At 39.5% G+C, this 22,344-nt stretch overlaps 1 protein-coding gene across 1 annotated transcript in view; it reads right to left on the minus strand.

Annotated features, from left to right (window-relative positions):
- unc5cb (unc-5 netrin receptor Cb) overlaps window positions 1-22,344 on the minus strand; it is a 262,930-nt gene that overhangs the window by 96,012 nt on the left and 144,574 nt on the right. The window contains exon 4 of the mRNA XM_063013743.1: window positions 9,185-9,288. Within this exon, the coding sequence (XP_062869813.1) occupies window positions 9,185-9,288 (104 nt within the window). The remainder of the gene's footprint in view (window positions 1-9,184; window positions 9,289-22,344) is intronic.

Below are 22,344 nucleotides of genomic sequence, written 5' to 3' on the forward strand. Positions count from 1 at the left end.
CAGAAAGGACCTGGACCACCCCACCTGAGGATCGAACCCAGGACCTTCTTGCTGTGAGGTGACAGTGCTACCCACTTAGCCACCGTGCCGCCCCGCAATGGACTGTAGACACTTTAACATAGTTAATGATATGGGCCGACATGATGTTATACTTGTTGCAAAATGGCTCATTGTAGTACCCTGAGCACCTGAGATCCTCACTTTTGCCAGATAATGCGAACAGACTTGTCATTTTAAATAATTGGCTTAAAGATGGGTAACTGTTAACAACTGTATATAGACTCTTTCTAAAGATAATTTAGATGTAATAATTTTATCATAATTTTATTAATTTTTCTTAATGGTAAACATTTTCTGGCAATAGAAATGTGCATAACTGTTCAAAAAAGTTATTTTTGCAGTCGATTAATCACAATTAATTTGGTTCTTTAATCACGATTAATGTGACAGCCCTAGTAATAATAAATAACCACTGTTCCTTAGAAACATAACTGCATGTTTTAGGTTTTAAAATGAGTTAAAGGTAAATAATCACCTCAAGCTTAAAAGTGGAATAATGCAACCAGACACTGTGCCAAAACAATGAATGAATAAAAAATAAAATAGTCCAAAAGGAAGTAAATTTGTGTTTTGGAATGAGCTCAGACCATAACCCGGATGATGTATTGTGACATGACCAGAATAAATTATCCTAACTGTCATGGAAATCTAATCAGCAGTTACAGACGTGTAGCTTTTAGCAGACTTTACCAGATATGATGTACAGGTTTACAAAATATTACAGCTTGCACTGGTAATGTGTTCCAAAAAAACACAAAGGGTACAATTGTTTGTGCTTATCTGTTTAGGCAGAATGTATTTGTCTGCTATTACAGATTGCACAAAGAGCCGACCACATCTCCTTTCTCTCTACACCAAGTCTTTTAGCCTTCCATCTGCTGCTGGGAAATGTCTTTGCTTTTCCATTTTTGAAAAGCGATCATTGCAGATTTCCGTAAATGCGTATGCAGCTTCAGCCGCAACCCATCTGTTTTCTCTCCAGCGCATTTGTGAAACTTAAGACAGAAGCATATACGTTGGGAGGAGGAAGGACGAAGATCAAGAGAGCACAAGAGTGGAGCAGAAAGAGATACAGCCTAGATTTAATCCAGCAACTGTGCTTCCAGCAATAATATTCAAACACAACACCAATAAAAAAACAACAATGTCAACAACAAAGTCTGGAGTAATATATGTACTGTAAATATGAGCTTTACAGGATTCTAGCCTGGTTAAGACCAGTGTGTGCTGCCCAAACACCTTCGATTCAGTCATGCTGAAGATCCTTCAGTGTCCTAAGGAACTGAAGTGAGCCGACAGGCCTGGCACTTCCAGCAATAATATTCACAACAACAATAAAAAAACAACAATTTTAAAGTCTGGAGTAATATCTGTACTGTCAATATGAGCTTTACAGGATTCTAGCCTGGTTAAGACCAGTGAGTGCTGCCCAAACACCTTGGTTAGTCATGCTGAAGATCCTTCAGCGTCCTAAGGAACTGATGTGAGCCGACAGGCCTGGCAGGCTGTGCTAACCTTGGCTTTGCCCCTGATGGTGCTGCTCAGTCGGATTCTGGCGCTCTATCATGCCAACAAGGTAGCAGATGCAAGGCCAAAGCTAGCATCAGAGTATGAACCAATCCTGTAGCTTTTCTCCCAGTAAGATTCCAGATCTGATTCTTCAGCTGCTGGGAACCTTACAGTGTTAATGCTGCCTTTGCCAATCTCATTAACGAACAGCTAGGAGGAAATCAAATTGTCTTATTTTTAAACACACACTAAGCTTATTGTCACACTGAGATTTAATTGCTAGTGAGAAGGTTGAAGTGGCAAAATATAAATTGTGTCTCAATGTCATTACAGTGGTTTCGTTCCACGTTGGCGTCATGCATCTGTGAGTCTGTGTGGAATGGCGGCAAAGGAAAGACGTCTGTCTAGTGTTCCCACTCAGCGGCCCTGAGGCGTCCTGTTTACTTCTTATTGCATTGCATGATCTGTGTAATTTTATTCCTGGCTTGCTACACTCCTCATTACAACCATTCTGGCTGCATGCGCACTCCCTGACACGGCACTCCCACCGTAACGGAGAGAGAGACACAGGGAGAATGACATAGAGCAGGTGCATAGGCTAATTTAACAAAAAGCCACTTTAGCTTTAAAAGACACTTGTGCAAAGAAATCAAAGTAGGGAAAATAACCCTAACAAACACACACTTTGCTGGCTGGCTGGCTGCAATTTGATCTAGTTTTCTATAAACTCTGTTTTATGCTCCCTTGCTAGCATAACACCTTTTAAAAGTTTTTAAAAGAAAGTATTTGACAAAGTAAAGTAAATGTATTGATAATATGAATAAAAAAATCCTCCATCACATCCTCCAAATACAACAGCTGGACAAAATACTCTATATGGACAAAATAATTGGGACATGCCTTCCAATAATAATTGCTAACAAGTGTTATAAACAAAATATATTAGGGAAATTATATGCTTCCAACTTTGCATCAACAGTTTAGGGAAGGCCCTATTCTGTTCCAGTATGACTCTGCCCCCTGAGCACACAGCAAGGTCCAGAAAGGTCCAGAAACTCCAGTGGCCCGTCTGTACAGAGCCCTGACCCCAGACACTGAGCAGTTTTGGAATGAACTGGAAACCCAATTGAGGCTATCTAAACCAAAATCTTGCTCTGGTCTTTTGACTAAATGGGCACAAATTCCCACAGAGATACCTCAAAGTCTTGTGAAATGCTTTCTCAAAAGAGTGGCTTAAAAAAAGAGAGTCACTCTTTTTAAATATCATTTGTTTTTTAATTTAATGGGATGTCCATTGGGAGTATTTAGGTATCCAAATACTGTTGGGCATATACATTATGACCACTGACAGGTGAAGTACATAACACCGATTATCTCTTCATCATGGCACCTGTTAGTGTGTGGGATATATTAGGCAGCAAGTGAACATTTTAGAAGAATTTTAGAATATGAGTGAGTTTGACAAGGGCCAAATTGTGATGGCTACACGACGGTCAGAGCATCTCCAAAACTGCAGCTCTTGTGGGGTGTTCCCAGTCTGCAGTGGTCAGTAGCTATCAAAAGTGGTCCAAGGAAAGAATAGTGGTAAACCGGCCACAGGGTCATGGGCGGCCAATGGTCATTGATGCACGTGGGGAGCGAAGGCTGGCCCGTGTGGTCCGATCCACCAGACGAGTTACTGTAGCTCAAATTGCTGAAGAAGTTAATGCTGGTTCTGATAGAAAGGTGTCAGAATACACAGTCCATCACAGTTTGTTGCGTATCGGGCAACAAAAGGGGGACCAACACAATATTAGGAAGGTGGTCATAATGTTAAGCCTACCATGGTGTATAGTGTAAGAGAAATAAGACATGGAAAATAACTTGTTTTAAATTGACTAAATCTCAATCAGTAATACAGCTACTCAAGTTTTTTTTTACATTTAATGTAGCCTTTAAAGTCATTTTTATTTATAAAAATGTTTATTTTTAAATGCATTCTTATTTTGAAGATGTCCTTTTTTATTTAATATTCATGTTTTTTGACTAGACAAAGCAATGTATGTCCTACAAACAAATGTTGCCACTATTCTGGTACTGTTTGATAAATTAAACCAAAATCAAAGCAACAAGAAATCAAATTGTTGTGCTGTTGTTTTTGTTTTGTCTGGGTAGAAGGTGTTGTTTAGTCTACGATGCTGTGTGAGTGACCAATCAGCAAGGAGCAGAGCTGTTAGCATTGCCTCTTAGTATTATTAAATCCTAGTGCCAAATCTATACCTTCTAGTGACAGTTCCAACTAGAAAAAAGGTTGTAGAACTTTGTGTAGTTGACTCAAACCACTTGTGTCTAAAGCCACATAATCTTAAAAAAATCTATTTACTGCACCCCATAATTTCCTGACATAAATTTCTCTGCATCTAAAGTTAATTTTGTTAAAGTGCTGCTTTAGCGCAACGAGAGTTTACAATTTTTTTTTTAAACAAGACCAAATAAGCTCTCTCCATCTTCAGAAATCAGAGGTTAGCAGCTCCCCACTGATTACGCGCAGCTTAGTGCTGTCAGTACTTTCATCAGCGGTGGAGGCGACACACTTTCAGTCACTTAACTGCCCATTTCAGGTCAGCTGTGGCCTTTATTAGAGCCAAATCAAATCTCCGCTTGCTGCTTTCAAACTGCGCAGTTCATCTAACATGCAATTTACTGTACCACTGGCTGATCTTACTCAGAACAGTTCCAGTGTTTATGTTCTGATTGTTACTGATCATGTACTGACTACAACATGCTTCTGTTTCAAATATCCTATATACTGCATGAACCTCTTATTGTCGGGAGTGCAACAAAACACTATATATATATATATATATATATATATATATATTACAAAAAACAGTCCATTTTATAACTAATACAACCTGTTATTTCTTTTAATTTTCGTCAACTGCTTTATCTTGGTCTAGGTTGCGACAGGTCTGGTTCCACCAGGACATACAGAGCACATAGCAGGGCTACCCTGGAGAGGGCTCCAATCCATCATAGCCCTTTGGCAACCCCCCTCAGTCATTATGACCACCATCCTAATATTGTTTTGGTCCCCCTTTTGCTCCCAAAACAGCCCTGACCTGTCGAGGCATGGAGTCTGACACCTTTCTATCAGAACCAGCATTAACTTCTTAACGTGCATCAATGAGCCTTGGCCGCCCATGACCCTGTCGCAGGTTTACCACTGTTCCTTCCTTGGACCACTTTTGATAAATACTGACCACTGCAGACCAGGAACACCCCACAAAAGCTGCAGTTTTGGAGATGCTCTGACCCAGTCGTCTAGCCATCACAATTTGGCCCTTGTCAAACTCGCTCAAATCCTTACGCCAATCATGTCTGATGGCACCACTGAGATTCAAACCTGGGTTATAATGACCTGAGTATGTGTAAAAAAGTTCTGATTTGTTAAATGATGGAACTGTTATGAGCTAGGCACATACTGTACAGTTTCCAGGTTAATTGTTGTGGTCAGAGTATTTTTGCAGCACAATGTTGTGTACTGTTCTGAGAAGAATAGATACATAATTTGTGCTTTATTTTGGACAGAATGAAAGTACATCTGTACCAACAAATATTTCTTCCAATATTTTACTTCTTTATGTTTTATAATATTTTAACCTGGATTTTAGTTCAACAGAGAGATCACCTTCAATATAGGTGGCCAGTAGAAAGCCTAGCATGTATTATGTGCTTAAGAGCACAGCAAATGAATCATCTTTTTTAAACATCATTTTATTGTTAGGAGTCGACATCCCATAATTTTTATCTGGACCAGTGGCCTGTTTATTTTTCTTCAATTGATGGTTGAGGTCAAAACAATTTGATTTTGAAGATTAGGACATTGTGTTGGGAATGTTGCATGTCCATTTCAGTTTTGGGGCCACTGTTATTTTCTTTGTATATGTTGCCTCTGGGACAGATTATTAATAGTTTTAATATTGCTTATCACTTATTTGCTGATGATATCCAATTATATTTTTCATTTAAACCTAAAGAGTTGCAGTCTAAGTAGACTCATAGACTGTGTGGGTGCTATTAGGGACTGGACAGCAAATAATTTTCTACAGCTCAATGCAGAAAAGACTGAGGTTATGATTATTGCCCCTGATAAGGTGACTCCCTTGATTAAAAATAGTCTTGGGTCTCTCTCCTCTTTTGTCCATGCAGAATTAAGAAATCTGGGTGTTGTTTTTAATCAGTCTTTATTGTTTGACACACATGCTAAACAGCTGACTAGATCTTGTTTTTTTCATTTAAGAAATATTAGTAAATTGAGATCTATAGTTTCAAATGCTGACCTAGAGATGATTATACATGCTTTTATTTAATCTCGGATTGATTATTGCAATGCCCTGTTTTCTGCTCTTAGTATGTCTGCTTGTGGTCGTTTGCAGGCAGTACAGAATGCTGCTGCTAGATTACTTATTAGCTCAAATAGACTGTGTCACATAACCCCTCTATTAAGATCTCTACACTGGCTTCCTGTGCAGTATAGGATCCAGTTTAAAATTTTGACTTTTACTTATACAGCATTGCATGATCAGGCTCCAATGTATATATCAGAGCTACTTCACCCATATATATCGGGGCGCTCTCTTAGGTCTAACAAGCTGAACTTGCTGTCTGTCCCACACTCCCGCTTAAAAACTCGTGGGGATCGCGCGTTTGAGGTAAACGCTCCAAAATTATGGAACGCACTACCCAACTTTTAAAGATCTGCAGATTCTGTGGATTCTTTTAAAAAACAACTAAAGACATATCTTTTCAAGCAGGCATTTGAATGATGTACCTGGCACTGGGTTCTGCTGCTGTTTGTTTTATTAGGCGTTTTTATTGTATTTTATGTTGTGTGATATTATGTACAGTAGATCTGTGAATATTTTATGTTATGTATTGTTTTTGGAAAGCACTTTGTGATTCTTGTCTGTGAAAAGTGCTATATAAATCAATTTTACTTACTTACTTACTTATGTCCATGAGAATGTGCTTTTAACCAGTAAAGCATTTCATACTTATTAGGAAAACCCAACACGCGAGCATTTCCATGAACTGAAAATAACATTAGGGAAACGTTTATGAAACGTCAGATTGTTTGCTGGGTTTGTGCCATGGTTAGACACCTGCAGTGTTAGTGAGATAACTGGTCATAACACATTTTTTGAAGATAGACAGGTCTGAAGAAAAAATTCAAAGCTACATTTCAAAAACTGGAACTGGAATTGAAAAAATCGTCTTATCTACACCATAGCAAACATTAAAACTCCATTTGCCTCCTGATAGCAATATTTCCCTTCTTAGAATTTGATAAGACTTCTAAATGCATCATATAAAACTGAAGACAAATGTACAGCTGGACTGTTTTAGCTTTTTACAATGTATTTTTGGTGGTTCTTGGATTATACCTGACAATCTGGACACATTTTCATGCAGGTGACAGTCTAGGGTTTATTTCTGACTTTAACTAGCCTGTAATCCATCATAATCACTAACAAGGTTAATTGACAGCTTTTTACACCATCGAATTTACTATCCAACTTGCTTAATGTACATTTTTAACCAGAAGAATTTGTCATATTTCCAGAAACCTTTAAACATTCTTTTGCATGTCTGTGTTCCAATTATTCAGCAATAGAAAAGAACAGTTCAAGAAATCTCCTCTAAGTCTATGTAAACCATAGACAATAATTGTACAAAACAAGCCCAAAGTGTGCCCATTGTGTGACTTTTATTGGCTCTACTTTGAGATACTTATATAAAGTATTGTAGGGGTGAGAAGCCCTTCCTTACAGAATAAATTTGAATGAAGTGGAGACAGCACTAACACGTGTTAAGGTGATCATGAAGCTGCCAAAAACATCGTCTGGGGCTGTAAAGTTCAACCTCTGTCTCAAATCTGTCCTTTCGGTTAGCTAAGCATGCCCCCAGGACTTTCGGCTTATGGTTTTTCCATGAATGTAATCAAGTGTGGATACAACGTGGCTGCATTTAAAGGTCATTTTTTGTTGTTGCAAAGGTGCATCACACCCTTTAAAACCAGGGGTACAGGGTAAAGGGTTACATTTCTTGGACTGTTTGAGAGTTTTTAACCTGAAATTGCATTATCAAATTTAAGGGCATTCTAATAAGACAGAACATAAAGAGAATGCAATTTCAAAAAATCAGAGAACCAACAAAAATTTAAAAAATAATAATTTAGAGGGATTTATTGTAGTCCTAAGTAAAAATGTCCTTTTACCTGGGTTCCTTTAATTGCTAAAGCAACTTTTTTGATTTAATTCTACTACTACACCGATCAGCCATAACATTAAACCACCTACTTGTTTCTACACTCACTGTCCATTCTATCAGCTCCACTTACCATATAGGAGCACTTTGTAGTTATACAATTACTGACTGTAGTCCATCTGTTTCTCTGCATGCTTTGTTAGCCCCCTTTCATGCTGTTCTTCAATGGTCAGGACCCCCACAGGACCACTACAGAGCAGATATTATTAAGGTGATGGGTCATTCTCAGCACTGCAGTGACAATGACACGGTGGTTGTGGTTGTGTTTTAATGTGTGTTGTGCTGGTATGACTGGATAAGACACAGCAGCACTGCTGGAGTTTTTAAACACCTCACTGTCACTGCTGTACTGAGAACAGTCCACCAACCAAAAATATTCAGCCAACAGCGCCCCGTGGGCAGCGTCCTGTGACCACTGATAAAGGTCTAGAGGATGACCAACTCAAACAGCAGCAATGGATGAGCGATCGTCTCTGACTTTACATCTACAAGGTGAACCAACTAGGTAGGAGTGTCTAATAGAGTGGACAGTGAGTGGAGACAATATTTAAAAACTCCAGCAGCACTGCTGTGTCTGATCCACTCATACCAGCACAACACACACTAACACACCACCACCATGTCAGTGTCACTGCAGTGCTGAGAATGACCCACCACCTAAATATTACCTGCTCTGTGGTGGTCCTGACCATTAAAGAACAGGGTGAAAGCAGGCTAAAAAAGTATGTACAGAAACAGATGGACTACAGTCAGTAATTGTAGAACTACAAATTGCTCCTATATGGTAAGTGGAGCTGATAAAACAGACAGTGAGTGTAGCAACAAAAAGGTGGTTTTTATGTTATGGCTGATCAGTGTACATGCAAGCTGTACTTTTCCAGATCTCCAAATGTGCTGCTATATCAAAAAATATGACTGATTTTGGACCTGCTGGCAGGTTTGTAACTTTAAGTGGTTAAAAAAAACTCCTTAAAAGCAGCCTTTTACAACATTAATTCTGTTTGGCTGGAACTGTCTGGTATAGTTATAAGTTTTTCCGACCAGCCACGGCAGGTTCAATCAATGTCTGGATCAATACGACCCGTACAGCTAAATACAGATTAACAGGTGGCCACAGAGGCAACTGTTCCTAAACAAAGTCTGACATTTCTGTTAGAGATTTAGTTATCGGCGCATTAGCTAACATGGACCTCAGCTTGGCTTCTTTTCCGGTAACAAAGACTAATTGCTAATTTAATATAAATTTTATCAGTAGAGTGCTGCGTTGTGCTTCAGTGTATGTGTGGATGAAGTCATGAACACGTACCTCCGCGGCGGGTACTCCTTCAGGTGGTCGGCACTGGAGAAGCACCTCCTGTTCAAGAGAAACCTCTTTTCCCAGAGGTTCTTGGTCGAATGTTTTTCTAAGATCTGCAAAAAAATAAATAAATAAATTATTTAGCTGAAAAAAATTATTCAGTTATTTAACTGAAAGAAGTACAAAGAAAAAAATGCAATCGTTTTCACTGACCAACACAATTGGATTTTGTTAAAAACAAGCAAATTTTAAGTTCAATAATCATTTTATTGTGGCGCCCAGGTGGCGCAGTGGGATATATCGCTAGCACATCAGCACCGAGATTCTGAACTCTTCGGTTCGAAAGTCGGTGTTGCCACCAGTCGGCTGGGCGCCATCTGGCGGGCATAATTGACAGTGCCTGCAGCAGATAGTAACTGGTCACCGTATCTGCAGGGCTGGGACCGGACTATGTGTGGGTTGGATCTTCATACACTGTGTAAAGGACCCTGATTGGGGGAAGAGACCCCTGTGCAGAATGCGGGGGCGAGATGAGGAGGGCTGTACAGGTGTCGGAAGAGGAGCGTGTACAGCGACGTGCTCGCCTCAAATGCAATCGGGTATCGGGACAAATTGAGTACGCTAAATCGGGAGGAAAATGGGGAGAAAAATGTATAAAAATAAATAAATAAATAAAAAGATTCATTTTATTGCATTTTGTAAAATGTCCTACAATTTTGGTATGTAATTTTTCTATTATTTTTAGGAACCAGTTTATTATGGGCAGCGTATTATTTGGTCTTGCATCACCTGGAAAGGCTGGGCACATGGATGTAATTTACCCTGGACAGCGTATAAAGCAGCCATATGGCATCCCATACTCACATATTTACAGTGACTTATTCTCAGAGCCAATTCAGAGAAGTCAGTCCATCTACTGGCATATTTTAAAATTCTAAAAAATAACCAGTAACCCTATCCCTCATAATTATGCCAAGCTTCTGTGCCAAACAGAGGCCTGTTTTCACCCAATGTTCACACCTAATTAAATCATTTCCAGTTCTAGCTACATTATCCCACACATATTGAGTCACATACTTAACATGTATTGGACAATCTACCTACTACTGTGTTTTAGGATGAGTAAATAAATCAGCATGACTGTAGAAAACCCTTTAAGAAATAAGTGAAACATGCAGACAGTAACCAAAACAGAGGCTGGAACCCATTTTCAAATGCACCACTATGCCTTCTGGGTTAAATTCCTGTTTTATTTTTTACACTCATTCCTTACATGTTTTATTAAACAGAGCAGAAATACTGCCTACAAAACCTGCAAGATTCTCTCAATTTCCGACCTCATCAGTAAAGTTAATTAAATTGCATATTTTCGCTTTTCACATTTTCACACTCGCATTTCAAAAGGTCTGCAGCTGTAATTTCCAGGAAACTGAGGCTGTAATTGGACAGCCTGCCAAAGGCCAAACATATGCTTAGGCAACAACAAGATAAAAAAGTAGAAGACGGTGGTTACAAGCCCTTCTAGGACAATTCTATACCATAGTCTAGTCTGTACCATAGTATTTCAAGGTAGTATAATTAGACACCAAGGGCGAATCTAATATTCACTGTGCTATGCCCTTTTCTTTTCAGGTACTCATAAATCCGTCCACATTTTTGTTTTACTCGCCATGCACTATAATACACAGTGCTGCAAAACATTACACCATACCCCTGGCTCCTTGGATACATATTTAACTTTCAGCACAAATTCAGCATTGTCACTGAAACAAGGATGAGGAAAGAACATGCTGATTCGGGAGTGGCTATTTCAAGAAACTAGTTCTTTAGAAGTGTTGTGCAATTTGTGAAGCCAGGAAGCAAAAAAAAAAAAAGTGTGGACCAAGTGGAATTGGAAAAACAACTGGTTTATTTTTTCTAAGAGTATATCAACTTGATTTTGTTGCTGGCACAACATGAGGATCTGACGTTTACAATTCTCAGGACTACTCTTCCTGTTTATCTGCTGACACTTTTATTCACTACATTTATCGGTGAAGCTAGAGGGAGATCTGGTTGACAAATGGTCTCCAAGCCTTTTCCTCCCAGATAGCAGCAACTGCAATAGCAGCACTGTTCGGAGGGCTTTATACCTCTGTCAGTCCAAACATTCAGTACAGTATAAGCGCCTTACAGAAATGATTGATTACCGTTGGAAATGCCTTTGGAATACCTTACCTTTAAAGTGACAGGCTGACACCAAAGACAAATTGCAGGGATGCTATGCCTGGTACTGTCTGTTCAGTAGCTTAAAGAAATCCTGTATTACCATGACTAAGAGCAATAAAAGAAGCATTTTGCTTAAAGTCTATCAACAAAAAATGGACTAAACAAATCTGGCTTCCAGTGGCTGATCTGGCTGTCAATCATTGTGACTGGCATTCCGTGTCATTCGCAAGCTTCAATCCCGATATCACGTATGAATTACTATGCCCGACAGTGATGGATGGCCTAGGCTGATGCGCACACCTCCAGGTCTTCTAGATCTCACCATCGCTGCTCCCCCACCGCTCGACTACGCCAGCCCTGCAGGAGAGTGAAGGATTTCACGTGCCGCTCTAATAAAAATCGAATATTTCTCCCCTTTTCTTGCACTTGATGAAACAGGTGTGAGGCCAGCAGGAGAATAATGCAAGAAGATAGGTGTGAGTCTCACTCGGTCGGCTTTGGGCTTCATTACATATATATTATGTTCTGTAGGGAGAGCGGGATGTCAGGACAAGTATAGGTGGTAATAAGACCAGCACTTGAAGAAGAGCCGAGACAAAAGCAAACAGTTTGGAGGCCACGGCCAAGTCCACGGTTCTTGTTGGACTTGCTCTTCTCTAGGAATGAAAGCGAGCTGCCAGAGCTGATGTTTGACTGGGTGGATTCAAATGATGATTCCTATTCTATGTACTCATTGATATAAATGCTGAATGATCCTTGAGTCATCCTCAGTTACCCTTTATTATCTCAATAATTACAGTACATGCAAGACCTGCATAGAATAAACCAGAAGAGAACAAACAAAGCAAGCAGCTCGCATCTTATAATTTGCACACTAATAAAAAAAAGCTAAAATACATCCAATCAACTCTAACTCTGTAATAAACCAAGTGCATACCTAAGGCACTCCCACCAGTAGGGGTCTAGAACAAAAGCAAAACACATTCATGTCTAGAGGAACACTCGGGAGGGTTTGCTCTATGTGTGAACCTTAGTCAAGATTCTCAGAGAGAGCAAATAGAATGTTAATAATCATTTGACAGTCTAGGTCCTGCTTGTTAAAACAGATGGCTTGCTGACTGCTCGAAAAAAGGAAGGCTTTTTGATAAATGAATGCAAGTAATCGCTTTATGTTTGATATGATCTGCCTTTTTGCAAAGCTTAGAACGGGATGTCAGGACAAGTAGAGGTGGTAATAACACCAGTACTTGCAGCAGAGCCAAGACAAAAGCAAGCAGTTTGGAAGCCACGACCAAGTCCACGGTTCTTGTTGGACTTGCTTTTCTCTAGGAATAAAAGCGAGCTGCCAGAGCTGATGTTTGACTGGGTAGATTTGAGTGATGATTCCTTTTGTTTGAGATGGTCTGGGTGATTCTCAAAATGTATTCATTGATACAAATGCTGAATGATCCTCAAGCCATCCTCAGTAACCCCTGTGATAACTCAGTAATCACAGTACATGCAAGACCTGCAAAGGAATAAACCAAAAGAAAACAAACAAAGCAAGCAGCTCACATCTTATAATTTGCACACTAATAAAAAAGCTGAAATACATCCAATCCAACTCTAACTCTGTAATAAACCAAGCGCACACCTAAGGCAGTCCCACCAGTGGGGGTCCAGAACAAAAGCAGGACACATTTTCAAATGACAAAGTCATGTCTAGAGGAGCACTCGGGAGGGTTTGCTCTATGTGTGAACCTTAGTCAAGATTCTCAGAGAGACCAAAGAGAATGTTAATATTCCTTTGACAGTCTAGGTCCTGCTTGTTAAAACAGATGGCTTGCTGACTGCTTGATAAAGGAAGGCTTTTTGATAAATGAATGCAAGTAATCGCTTTATGTTTGATATGATCTGCCTTTCTGCTAAGCTGTTACAATTATATTTCAAAGAGACACAGATAAATGTCTGTTTTTTACTGAGTGGAGATAAGGATATGCCCAAAGGCGAGTTTCTGTCCTGCTGAGGTGTCCTGAAAGAAATGTGATCAAGTTCTATTCAGTCTTCTAACGGAAAGAGTTTAAAAGTACTTAGGTTATAAGTTGATTTATTTTAGGTGGATTGGTGGATTTATAAGCTGCCAGAGAAGCTTCAGTTTTCACAGTTGCAAGTCACTGATGTATCCCAATGTGTTTAACTGTGGCTTTAAGAATCTTTAAAGATGGACTTTCTCTTAATAACTGGAAACACCAGTTTTAAATCAGTTAGGATATACTCACTTACCAATGCAGTACATATATTTGACTTATGAAAGACAAAAAAAGCAATGCTGGTGTTACAGAACTGAGGTTTTTATATCCAAGGGTGGCAACGCCTTTGGTTTCCCCTGTTGTGGGAGAAAGTGTGTGGCCGCTGATAAACAGTAGGTTGCTTGGTCTGTCTTTACGAACTGAGCTAGCAACATGACGTGGCCCTGTAGGGGTCTGTCCACTGCCAGCCTGTCATACACACAGTGCAAGGACACCGTGAGAGAGAAAATATGTGTGAGGTAAAGAGGAGCTGTCGTCTCCAATTATGCATTATTCACGATATTCTTACTGCATGCTTTATGAACCTTATAGTAGGGATACGTAGCACTGCTGAGTATCATATAAAAGCACAGATCATTCATGCAAACACAGGACTTGAGCTACTCATGTCTCAATCACACCTTTGATCTTATGTTTAAATGTCTTACAGAGTCAACTCAACTTATGATATGTCAGTATCAGCTCAGTATCAGAGTTTTGATCTTGATATGTGGTCAAATATTATATTCACTAAGACCTTCAAAGCCTCAGACGACACTGTGTAAGAAACCGTCAGGCTACTGTGATGAATACAGACACATAGGCTTGGAAGTACTTCAAAAAAACTGTTGTCACTTAAAACAATCCACCACTGCATGAACAGCATCAAGTTCTCTGGGCCTAAGCTTATCTCATATGGACCGTAATAACATTGGAAATAATGGAGAGCAGCGAGTGACTCTCCATACGCAATATTGATCCCTGCGCAGGTGAAAAGAAGTGGTTGGTAAATGCAGATGTGGCAAGGCATGTGTTTGGTACAGCCCTTCTCAGCCACGGTAGGGGTCTGCAGCAGTGAAGAAGATATACAACCAGGGTACTTGGATATGACTAAGTTGAGAGGAAAAAGGAGAAAAGGCATAGAGTTTGAAAAAGGTGTAGCTAGAATCATAGCCTGAACTAAACCAAGCCATTTAAACAATGACAAATTTGCCAAACCAGTTCTTTTATTTCTAAACCACTTGAAATTGGAAACATTTCTGCTGTTATACTTCAAAACAGATTGTAGGCGTCTCCTTTAAAATGCTTAAAATTCCTTAAACCCAATCTTAAATGAGGTCTGTGGGTCTTACACAGTAATTTTAGCTTTATTTCACACATGAGCAATCCTGTTCCAGAGATTTGTACTAGGTCTGGTGGTAAACTGCAGTGTTAGTGTAGACATGCTCTTTGTTTTTTGTTCTTAATTGAACCACTGTGCACTATTTAATGAACAATATGAGTGCACAGGCTTCCCAATCAATTCCTGAGTCAAGTGCATGTGTAAAGTCACCTCCAGCAACTTGCAGCAACTCGCTTTCAATTTTCACTTACAGAGCGGTGACACAAACCACCTCTACCGGTCTGAGGGCAGCTTAACATATTCTTATATAGAATGAAAACAAGCGACTTTAGGATTTTATGTAGTTGAGACATTTTGTGAAATGTGAGCAAAATAAGAAGAAGATGTACATTGCTTTGAAACACTCCACAATGAGCAGGTAAATTGGTAAAAAGTGAGTAAATCACAAGTGGGTAGAGATCTGTACATACAATGATGGGTTGTGGTTCATCCTTAGGTTTAAAACTTCATAAAAGAACGTTTTCCACTGCAAGATTGCAAATAATTTAGGTTATTCACCATCTACCATACATAATATTGTGAAAAGATTCAGAGAATCTAAAAAAAATCTCAGTCCATGTAGTGCAAGATTGTAAACCGCCACTGAATTCAAGTGACCTTTAAGGCTTCAGATGACACTACATGAGAAACCGTCATGCTAATGTGATAAATATAGCAAAATGGGCTTGGGAGTACTTCAATAAACTGTTGTCACTTAACACAGTCCGCCACTGTAAGAGAAAGCCGGACATCAATTACATAAACAGCACCAATTTCTCTGGGCCTAAGCTTATCTCATATGGACCGTGACTTTTGTCTGTTGAATAAAGATTCAAAAAATTCAACAAATCACAGATTCATCTTTTTATTGCATTTTATAAAATGTCTTAACTTTTCTGGAAATGGGGTTTGTACAAATAAGGGCTTTACATAAAACGTAAAAATGTCAATACAGTGGTGCCTTGAAACTTAATGTCAGTTGGTTCTGGGACTGGCATTGAGTTTAAAAGGCATTTAGTTTTGAGGTATTTTTTTCCATAAGGATGTATAGGAAACCTGTTAATGCGTTCCATGGTTCAGTGGACTTGCATATATTTTAGGCTTATGTAAAATAATGTGGTTGTTTTTGACACTTATACACTGAAAATAACACAAATATAATATAAAAACACTGAAATAAAATGCTGATTCTTACAATTTCTTAGAACCCTGAGCTGTAACACACGTTTAAAAGTGAAACAGGAGAAAAATCCAGATAAATGTGGAGCTTTCAGAGTGAATCTGACGATTATTTCACACAAATACAGTTTCGTCTCATATGCACACTTTGATGACGTATTACCACACCGCTCAAGCCGAGCACTGAACAAAGCAACTGACCATTGTTAATCTGAAATTAAATAGTATTTTTATTAATAAACTCAACTCAACTCAACTCAACTCAACTGAACATATTTAGTTCAAGGGAAATGTTGAGTTTAAGGGTACAAATTTCCCGACAAAGGGCATTGAGTTTCAAATATATCGAGTTTAGGGGGCGTTGAGTTACAAGGTACCACTGTATGTATCTTTTCTGTTTCTCTTTATTAGAGTCCTTTTTTTACAAGCTTCTGCACTCTGTTTCCAGACCTTGAGTCATCCCATGATGCAACTGATTTGTCTTTTAAACCCTAGTGTTACCCTCAAACATGTACAGGCACAAAAAGCCTTCCTTTTTGGTAAAGTCTTTGACAGAAACCTTCTGATAAACACACACACACACACACACACACAAACACACAAACACACACACCCCTCCATCCAGCCAAATGTGTTTGCCCACTGTCAGTGCTGCATATGTTTAAGGCCATTACACTAATAACACGTAGTGGGTCCCACTCTAAAGCGTCGATGGCGTCCTGGCAAGGCGGCCGCAGCACTGCTTCGGGATTGGCACTTTAAACAACTTGCTGCAATTACGAGCATTTTCATTCCATTACGGCCTTCTTCCAGCGCCCTCGTCCCCCAGGGCCCCTTCCACCTCCCCCAGACCTGTGTGGGTAGAATTAATTGGTTGTGTTTCGACACATGCAAGCACTAAATGGCATTGACTGAAAATAAAGTCTGTTGCCTATAATTCTTAGTTTTTTTTTCTTTCTCTTACTGTCTTGTATTTTAATGTGCCATCTTGTGTACTAATAGCCTTGTCAAAACAAAAGAGGTAACAAATGCGTTTGGCTCAAAGCGCAAGTACAGAATGTGGCTGTGGTGCATTTCTTGGACCAAAAGACAGCACAGCATGCTCAAAAAATTATTTTAAACAGACTAAAATCATTTTCCGTATTTAATACTGATCATTAACTTTTTCAATCTCTATTCCAGTGCCAGCCAGTTGCAGCCGAACCTAATGGGAGTCCAATGGAAAAGCACTTTGGGTTGCTTGAACAAGCTCTATCCATATTTTTGTACAGTTCTAGCATTTTAGAGAAATATGAGTGGCGAATAATGTTTGAAAGGATGAGTTGGGCATTGGAAATAAGCAAGCAGCAAAAAACGCTGGATTTATTCCTCACTCTAATGGATGAAATGCATTACAATGCCATCGGTGATATGTAGTTCTTTTGCCATTACAAATTACTGGCAAATGATGTAGTGGGACATTTCGCTTTTTGTAAAGATTTTCAGCCTTAGTGCTTTCAGGGACTTAAGTTTTTCTTCTTTTTATTACATTTAGGCCAAGCAACATGATGAATATTAAGCCTGGCATTACTTAAAAGTACACGTAGAGCAGATTTTTAAGAAATATCTCACTTGACCTGTTCATGTAGCCTCAAGAAGAACAAAAGCACTTACTACAGTCTTCAATATTTTATTTCTCAATGCAGAAATAACAAGTTTATGCTAAAAGCCAAATAATGCTATCAAATTAAAAATAGTTGGTTTGGATGTGTGGAACATGGAACAAAAATGTAAAATGCCTAACTTTTTGCCTCACTGTTATCATAAAGTTAAAACCAATACTAAACTCAGTACTCAGTAATTAGGAGGGGAATTCAAATACTGTTTGAGATGTGGTGTTTTGGTGCAGGAGAAAAGATCACAGATATGAAGACACTCACTGCCCAGGTCCAACAGATATCTAGTTGACTCTCTAAGCCATAAAAAACAATGTGTAGTTATTTTTGGCAACATGAAGCAAAATATCAGTGCCAACACAAATGCAGTTTAGGGTTTTGTTCCTCTCTGAGAAAAACTGAAAAGATTCTGTAAAACATGGTGTAATTAATCCAAATATTTGTAGTAATTAAAAATCCTGTTCTAATTTATAGATCTTTCAAAAAGGCACCAAGCCTAGCTGTTCACTGTGTGGGAGTGAATAAACCGTTAATGTAAAATTTCACCGCTTAAATCGTGTATACAGAATCCCGGGTGGCAAACAAATGAGGGAAAGGACAAGCCCTAAGGAGACATTCCTGCAGAGCCACCTACCCACCACAGAAATATGGGCCAAACCTGCACATATGAGGACAATTACCCTAAGTGGATGTGTTTGGCTACTTGTCATGCTAAATTACACCAGATTCTGAATTATGGGCTATTTCCATCAGCCCCCCCATCTTACCTCTTAAAAGATTTAATCCTAATTCTACAAAACAAGGGTTGGCATCGTTGCAAATCACTGCGGTGATGCATATAAAGGTGAATGGGAGCAGTCTGGCGTCCTACCTAAAGCGCAATAAAAATCGTAATGGCTGTAATAGCTGGTTTGCATGCTTTTGCTGAAAAGTGGCAGTGTTTTAAAATACAGAGGCTTCGAAGTTCAGGCTTGCTTGGTAGAACTTTGTGCCTCCAGATTTACTTCTCTTTCCATGAGAAGCTTCAAAACAACTTAGTATCCAAATACAAGGGAAAACCCCTAACCTTTGCCTATGCTTCATCAAAAGTGCTTAACAAAGCAAGGAAAACAAGTTTCAGAAAGTATGGAACATTTACAGGTTATCAGAACAGTAAGAGGTTCTATTACTATTTTATTTATGTATTTTCATAGTTTTTCTTGCAATTTAGAATAAGCCAATTGGGACCTGACCGTGTCCGAAGAGGGTATATTTGCTTGACACACGCACCTAAACTTTGGTGGATTTGCAGGTAAGGCCAGTCTTGCACATGGAGAGTCACACGATGACCTCCACATTCCTCCATTTCTGTACAAGCACCTCCGGCTACTAACCAGGGTCCTTACACACCATCAAAGACCCCACCCCCATTTCAGTCTGGTCTTTTCCCACACAGCAGACTAGTGTTTAACAGACAATTTTGTGCCTGCTAGGGGATGCCCAGCCAGCCGGTAGCAGAGCTGAGATTAAAATTTGGAATCTGTCTATCATACAAGGGAATTAATAAAACAGTTTATTAAAAAGTTAAAACTAGGGCTGTCAAACGATTAAAATTTTTAATCGCGATTAATCTCAGAATTTCATATAGTTAATCGCGATTAATCACATTTAAAAAAATCTGTGTAAATGTTATAGAAAACAAGGATTTTTAAGTGAAATGTTACAATTAAAATGGTGAACACATTTTATGCTAAATGTACTGATGTTAAAAACTGCTGGGACAAGAGAAAACTGTAAGGGAGTTTTATTCACTCACATACTAGGCAGTAAATGTCAGATTGTAGTTTAGAATTTCTCCATCAGCAAACATTGTAGATCAGCGGTGCTTTAGGTGGGATAAGGCGTAGTTATTGTAACAGACTTTTCTGTGGTTGTATTGTGACAATGGTTTGATGGCCGTTTCTACACGAAGTGAGTGTGTTTTGACCCTTTGGGGCTTCCATAGTGCATGGACTAACGTGCTTGACTCAGCTTTCCGGTATTTGGTACCTTAACAGAATAAGTTAATAAAAGTGTTCTGCTCCCAACAACTTGTGAATATAGCGTGTATTTATTTCTTTATAAGTGCATCACTACCACGCTCGGTAACATTATGTTAACAAACCGCAAATGAAAAACGGTGGCAAGTCCGACATTAAAACGTTTGTTCTACCAGTCAAGTATCAACATGAACTAGAACTTGCGTTAACGGCACTATTATTTGTAATCGCGTTAAATTGAAATCGCGTTAATGCGTTATTATCGCGTTAACTTCGACAGCCCTAGTTAAAACAGATTCTTAGTTTGTAGGCCGTTTAGGAACTTGACAGATACTACAGCACTGAATTTGTACTATCAGAATTGTATTATGTTTACTTGAAAGAGGAATGTCTTAATGTGGTGAAAACATTTTGATAATGTAGAAATTATTAGCACTGTTTTGATACTTAAATGAGGTTAAGAAGACCAACCCTACCAGTTTTCTACCAGAAAATGTAGCCATACATGAACTAGGCATAAAATTATGACCACTGACAGGTGAAGTGAATAACACAGTTTATCTCTTCATCATGGCACCTGTTAGTGGGTGGGATAAACAGTGGGGCCAAAAAGTATTTAGTCAGCCACTGATTGTGCAAGTTCTCCTACTTAGAAAGATGAGAGAGGTCTGTAATTTTCATCATAGGTACACTTCAACTATGAGAGACAAAATGGGAAAAAAAATCCAGGAAATCACATTGTAGGATTTTTAAAGGATTTATTTGTAAATTATGGTGGAAAATAAGTATTTGGTCAATAACAAACAAGCAAGATTTCTGGCTCTCACAGACCTGTAACTTCTTCTTTAAGAAGCTCTTCTGTCCTCCACTCGTTACCTGTATTAATGGCACCTGTTTGACATCATTATCTGTATAAAAGACACCTGTCCACAGCCTCAAACAGTCAGACTCCAAACTCAACCATGGCCAAGACCAAAGAGCTGTCGAAGGACACCAGGAAGAAAATTGTAGACCTGCACCAGGCTGGGAAGAGTGAATCTACAATAGGCAAGCAGGTTGGTGTGAATAAATCAACTGTGGGAGCAATTGTAAGAAAATGGAAGACATACAAGACCATTGATAATCTCCCTTGGGGTCAAGATCTCATCCCGTGGGGTCAAAATGATCATGAGAACGGTGAGCAAAATATCCCAGAACTACACGGAGGGACCTGATGAATGACCTGCAGAGAGCTGGGACCAAAGTAACAAGGCTACCATCAGTAACACACTACGCCGAGAGGGACTCAAATCCTGCAGTGCCAGGCGTGTCCCCCTGCTTAAGCCAGTACATGTCCAGGCCCGTCTGAAGTTTGCCAGAGAGCTTATGGATGATCCAGAAGAGGATTGGGAGAATATCATGTGGTTAGATGAAACCAAAATGGAACTTTTTGGTAAAAACTCAACTCGTCGTGTTTGGAGAAAGAAGAATGCTGAGTAAACACCATACCTACTGTGAAGCATGGGGGTGGAAACATCATGCTTTGGGGCTGTTTTTCTGCAGAGGGGACAGGACGACTAATCCGTGTTAAGGGAAGAATGAACGGGGCCATGTATCGTGAGATTTTAAGCCAAAACCTCCTTCCATCAGTGAGAGCATTGAAGATGGAACGTGGCTGGGTCTTCCAGCATGACAATGATCCCAAACACACCACTCGGGCAACAAAGGAGTGGCTCCGTAAAAAGCATTTCAAGGTCCTGGAGTGGCCTAGCCAGTCTCCAGACCTCAACCCCATAGAAAATTTGTGGAGTCTGTGTTGCCCAGCGACATCCCCAAAACATCACTGCTCTAGAGGAGATCTGCATGGAGGAATGGGCCAAAATACCAGCTACAGTGTGTGCAAACCTGGTGAAGACTTACAGGAAACGTTTCACCTCTGTCATTGCCAACAAAGGTTATGTTACAAAGTATTGAGTTGAACTTTTGTTATTGACCAAATACTTATTTTCCACCATAATTTACAAATAAATTATTTAAAAATCCTACAATGTGATTTCCTGGATTTTTTTTTCTCATTTTGTCTCTCATAGTTGAAGTGTACCTATGATAAAAATTACAGACCTCTCTCATCTTTCTAAGTAGGAGAACGTGCACAATCAGTGGCTGACTAAATACTTTTTGACCCCACTGTATTAGGCAGCAAGGCAACATTTTATCCTCAAAGTTGTTGTGTTAGAAGCAGGAAAAATGGGCAAGCGTAAGGATTTGAGCGAGTTTGACAAGGGCCAAATTGTGATGGCTAGACGATGGGTCAGAGCATCTCCAAAACTGCAGCTCTTTTGGGGTGTTCCCGTTCTGCAGTGGTCAGTACCTATCAGAAGTGGTCCAAGGAAGCAATAGTGGTAACCTGGTGACAGGGTCATGGGCGGCCAAGGCTCATTGATGCACGTGTGAAGCGATCCAACAGACGAGCTACTGTAGCTTAAATTGCTGAAGAAGTTAATGCTGATTCTGATAGAAAGGTGTCAGAATACACAGTGCATCACAGTTTGTTGTGTATGGGGCAGCAAAAGGGGGACCAACACAATATTAGAAAGGTGGTCATAATGCAATGCCTGATCGGTGTATGTCTCACTGTTCAACACTGCCTTTAATAAAGGAAGCACCCCAAATAACACTATTTACTACACAGTATGTCAAA

Source organism: Trichomycterus rosablanca, chromosome 18, assembly GCF_030014385.1.
Source record: "Trichomycterus rosablanca isolate fTriRos1 chromosome 18, fTriRos1.hap1, whole genome shotgun sequence".
In the NCBI taxonomy this organism is placed as follows: Eukaryota; Metazoa; Chordata; class Actinopteri; order Siluriformes; family Trichomycteridae; genus Trichomycterus; species Trichomycterus rosablanca.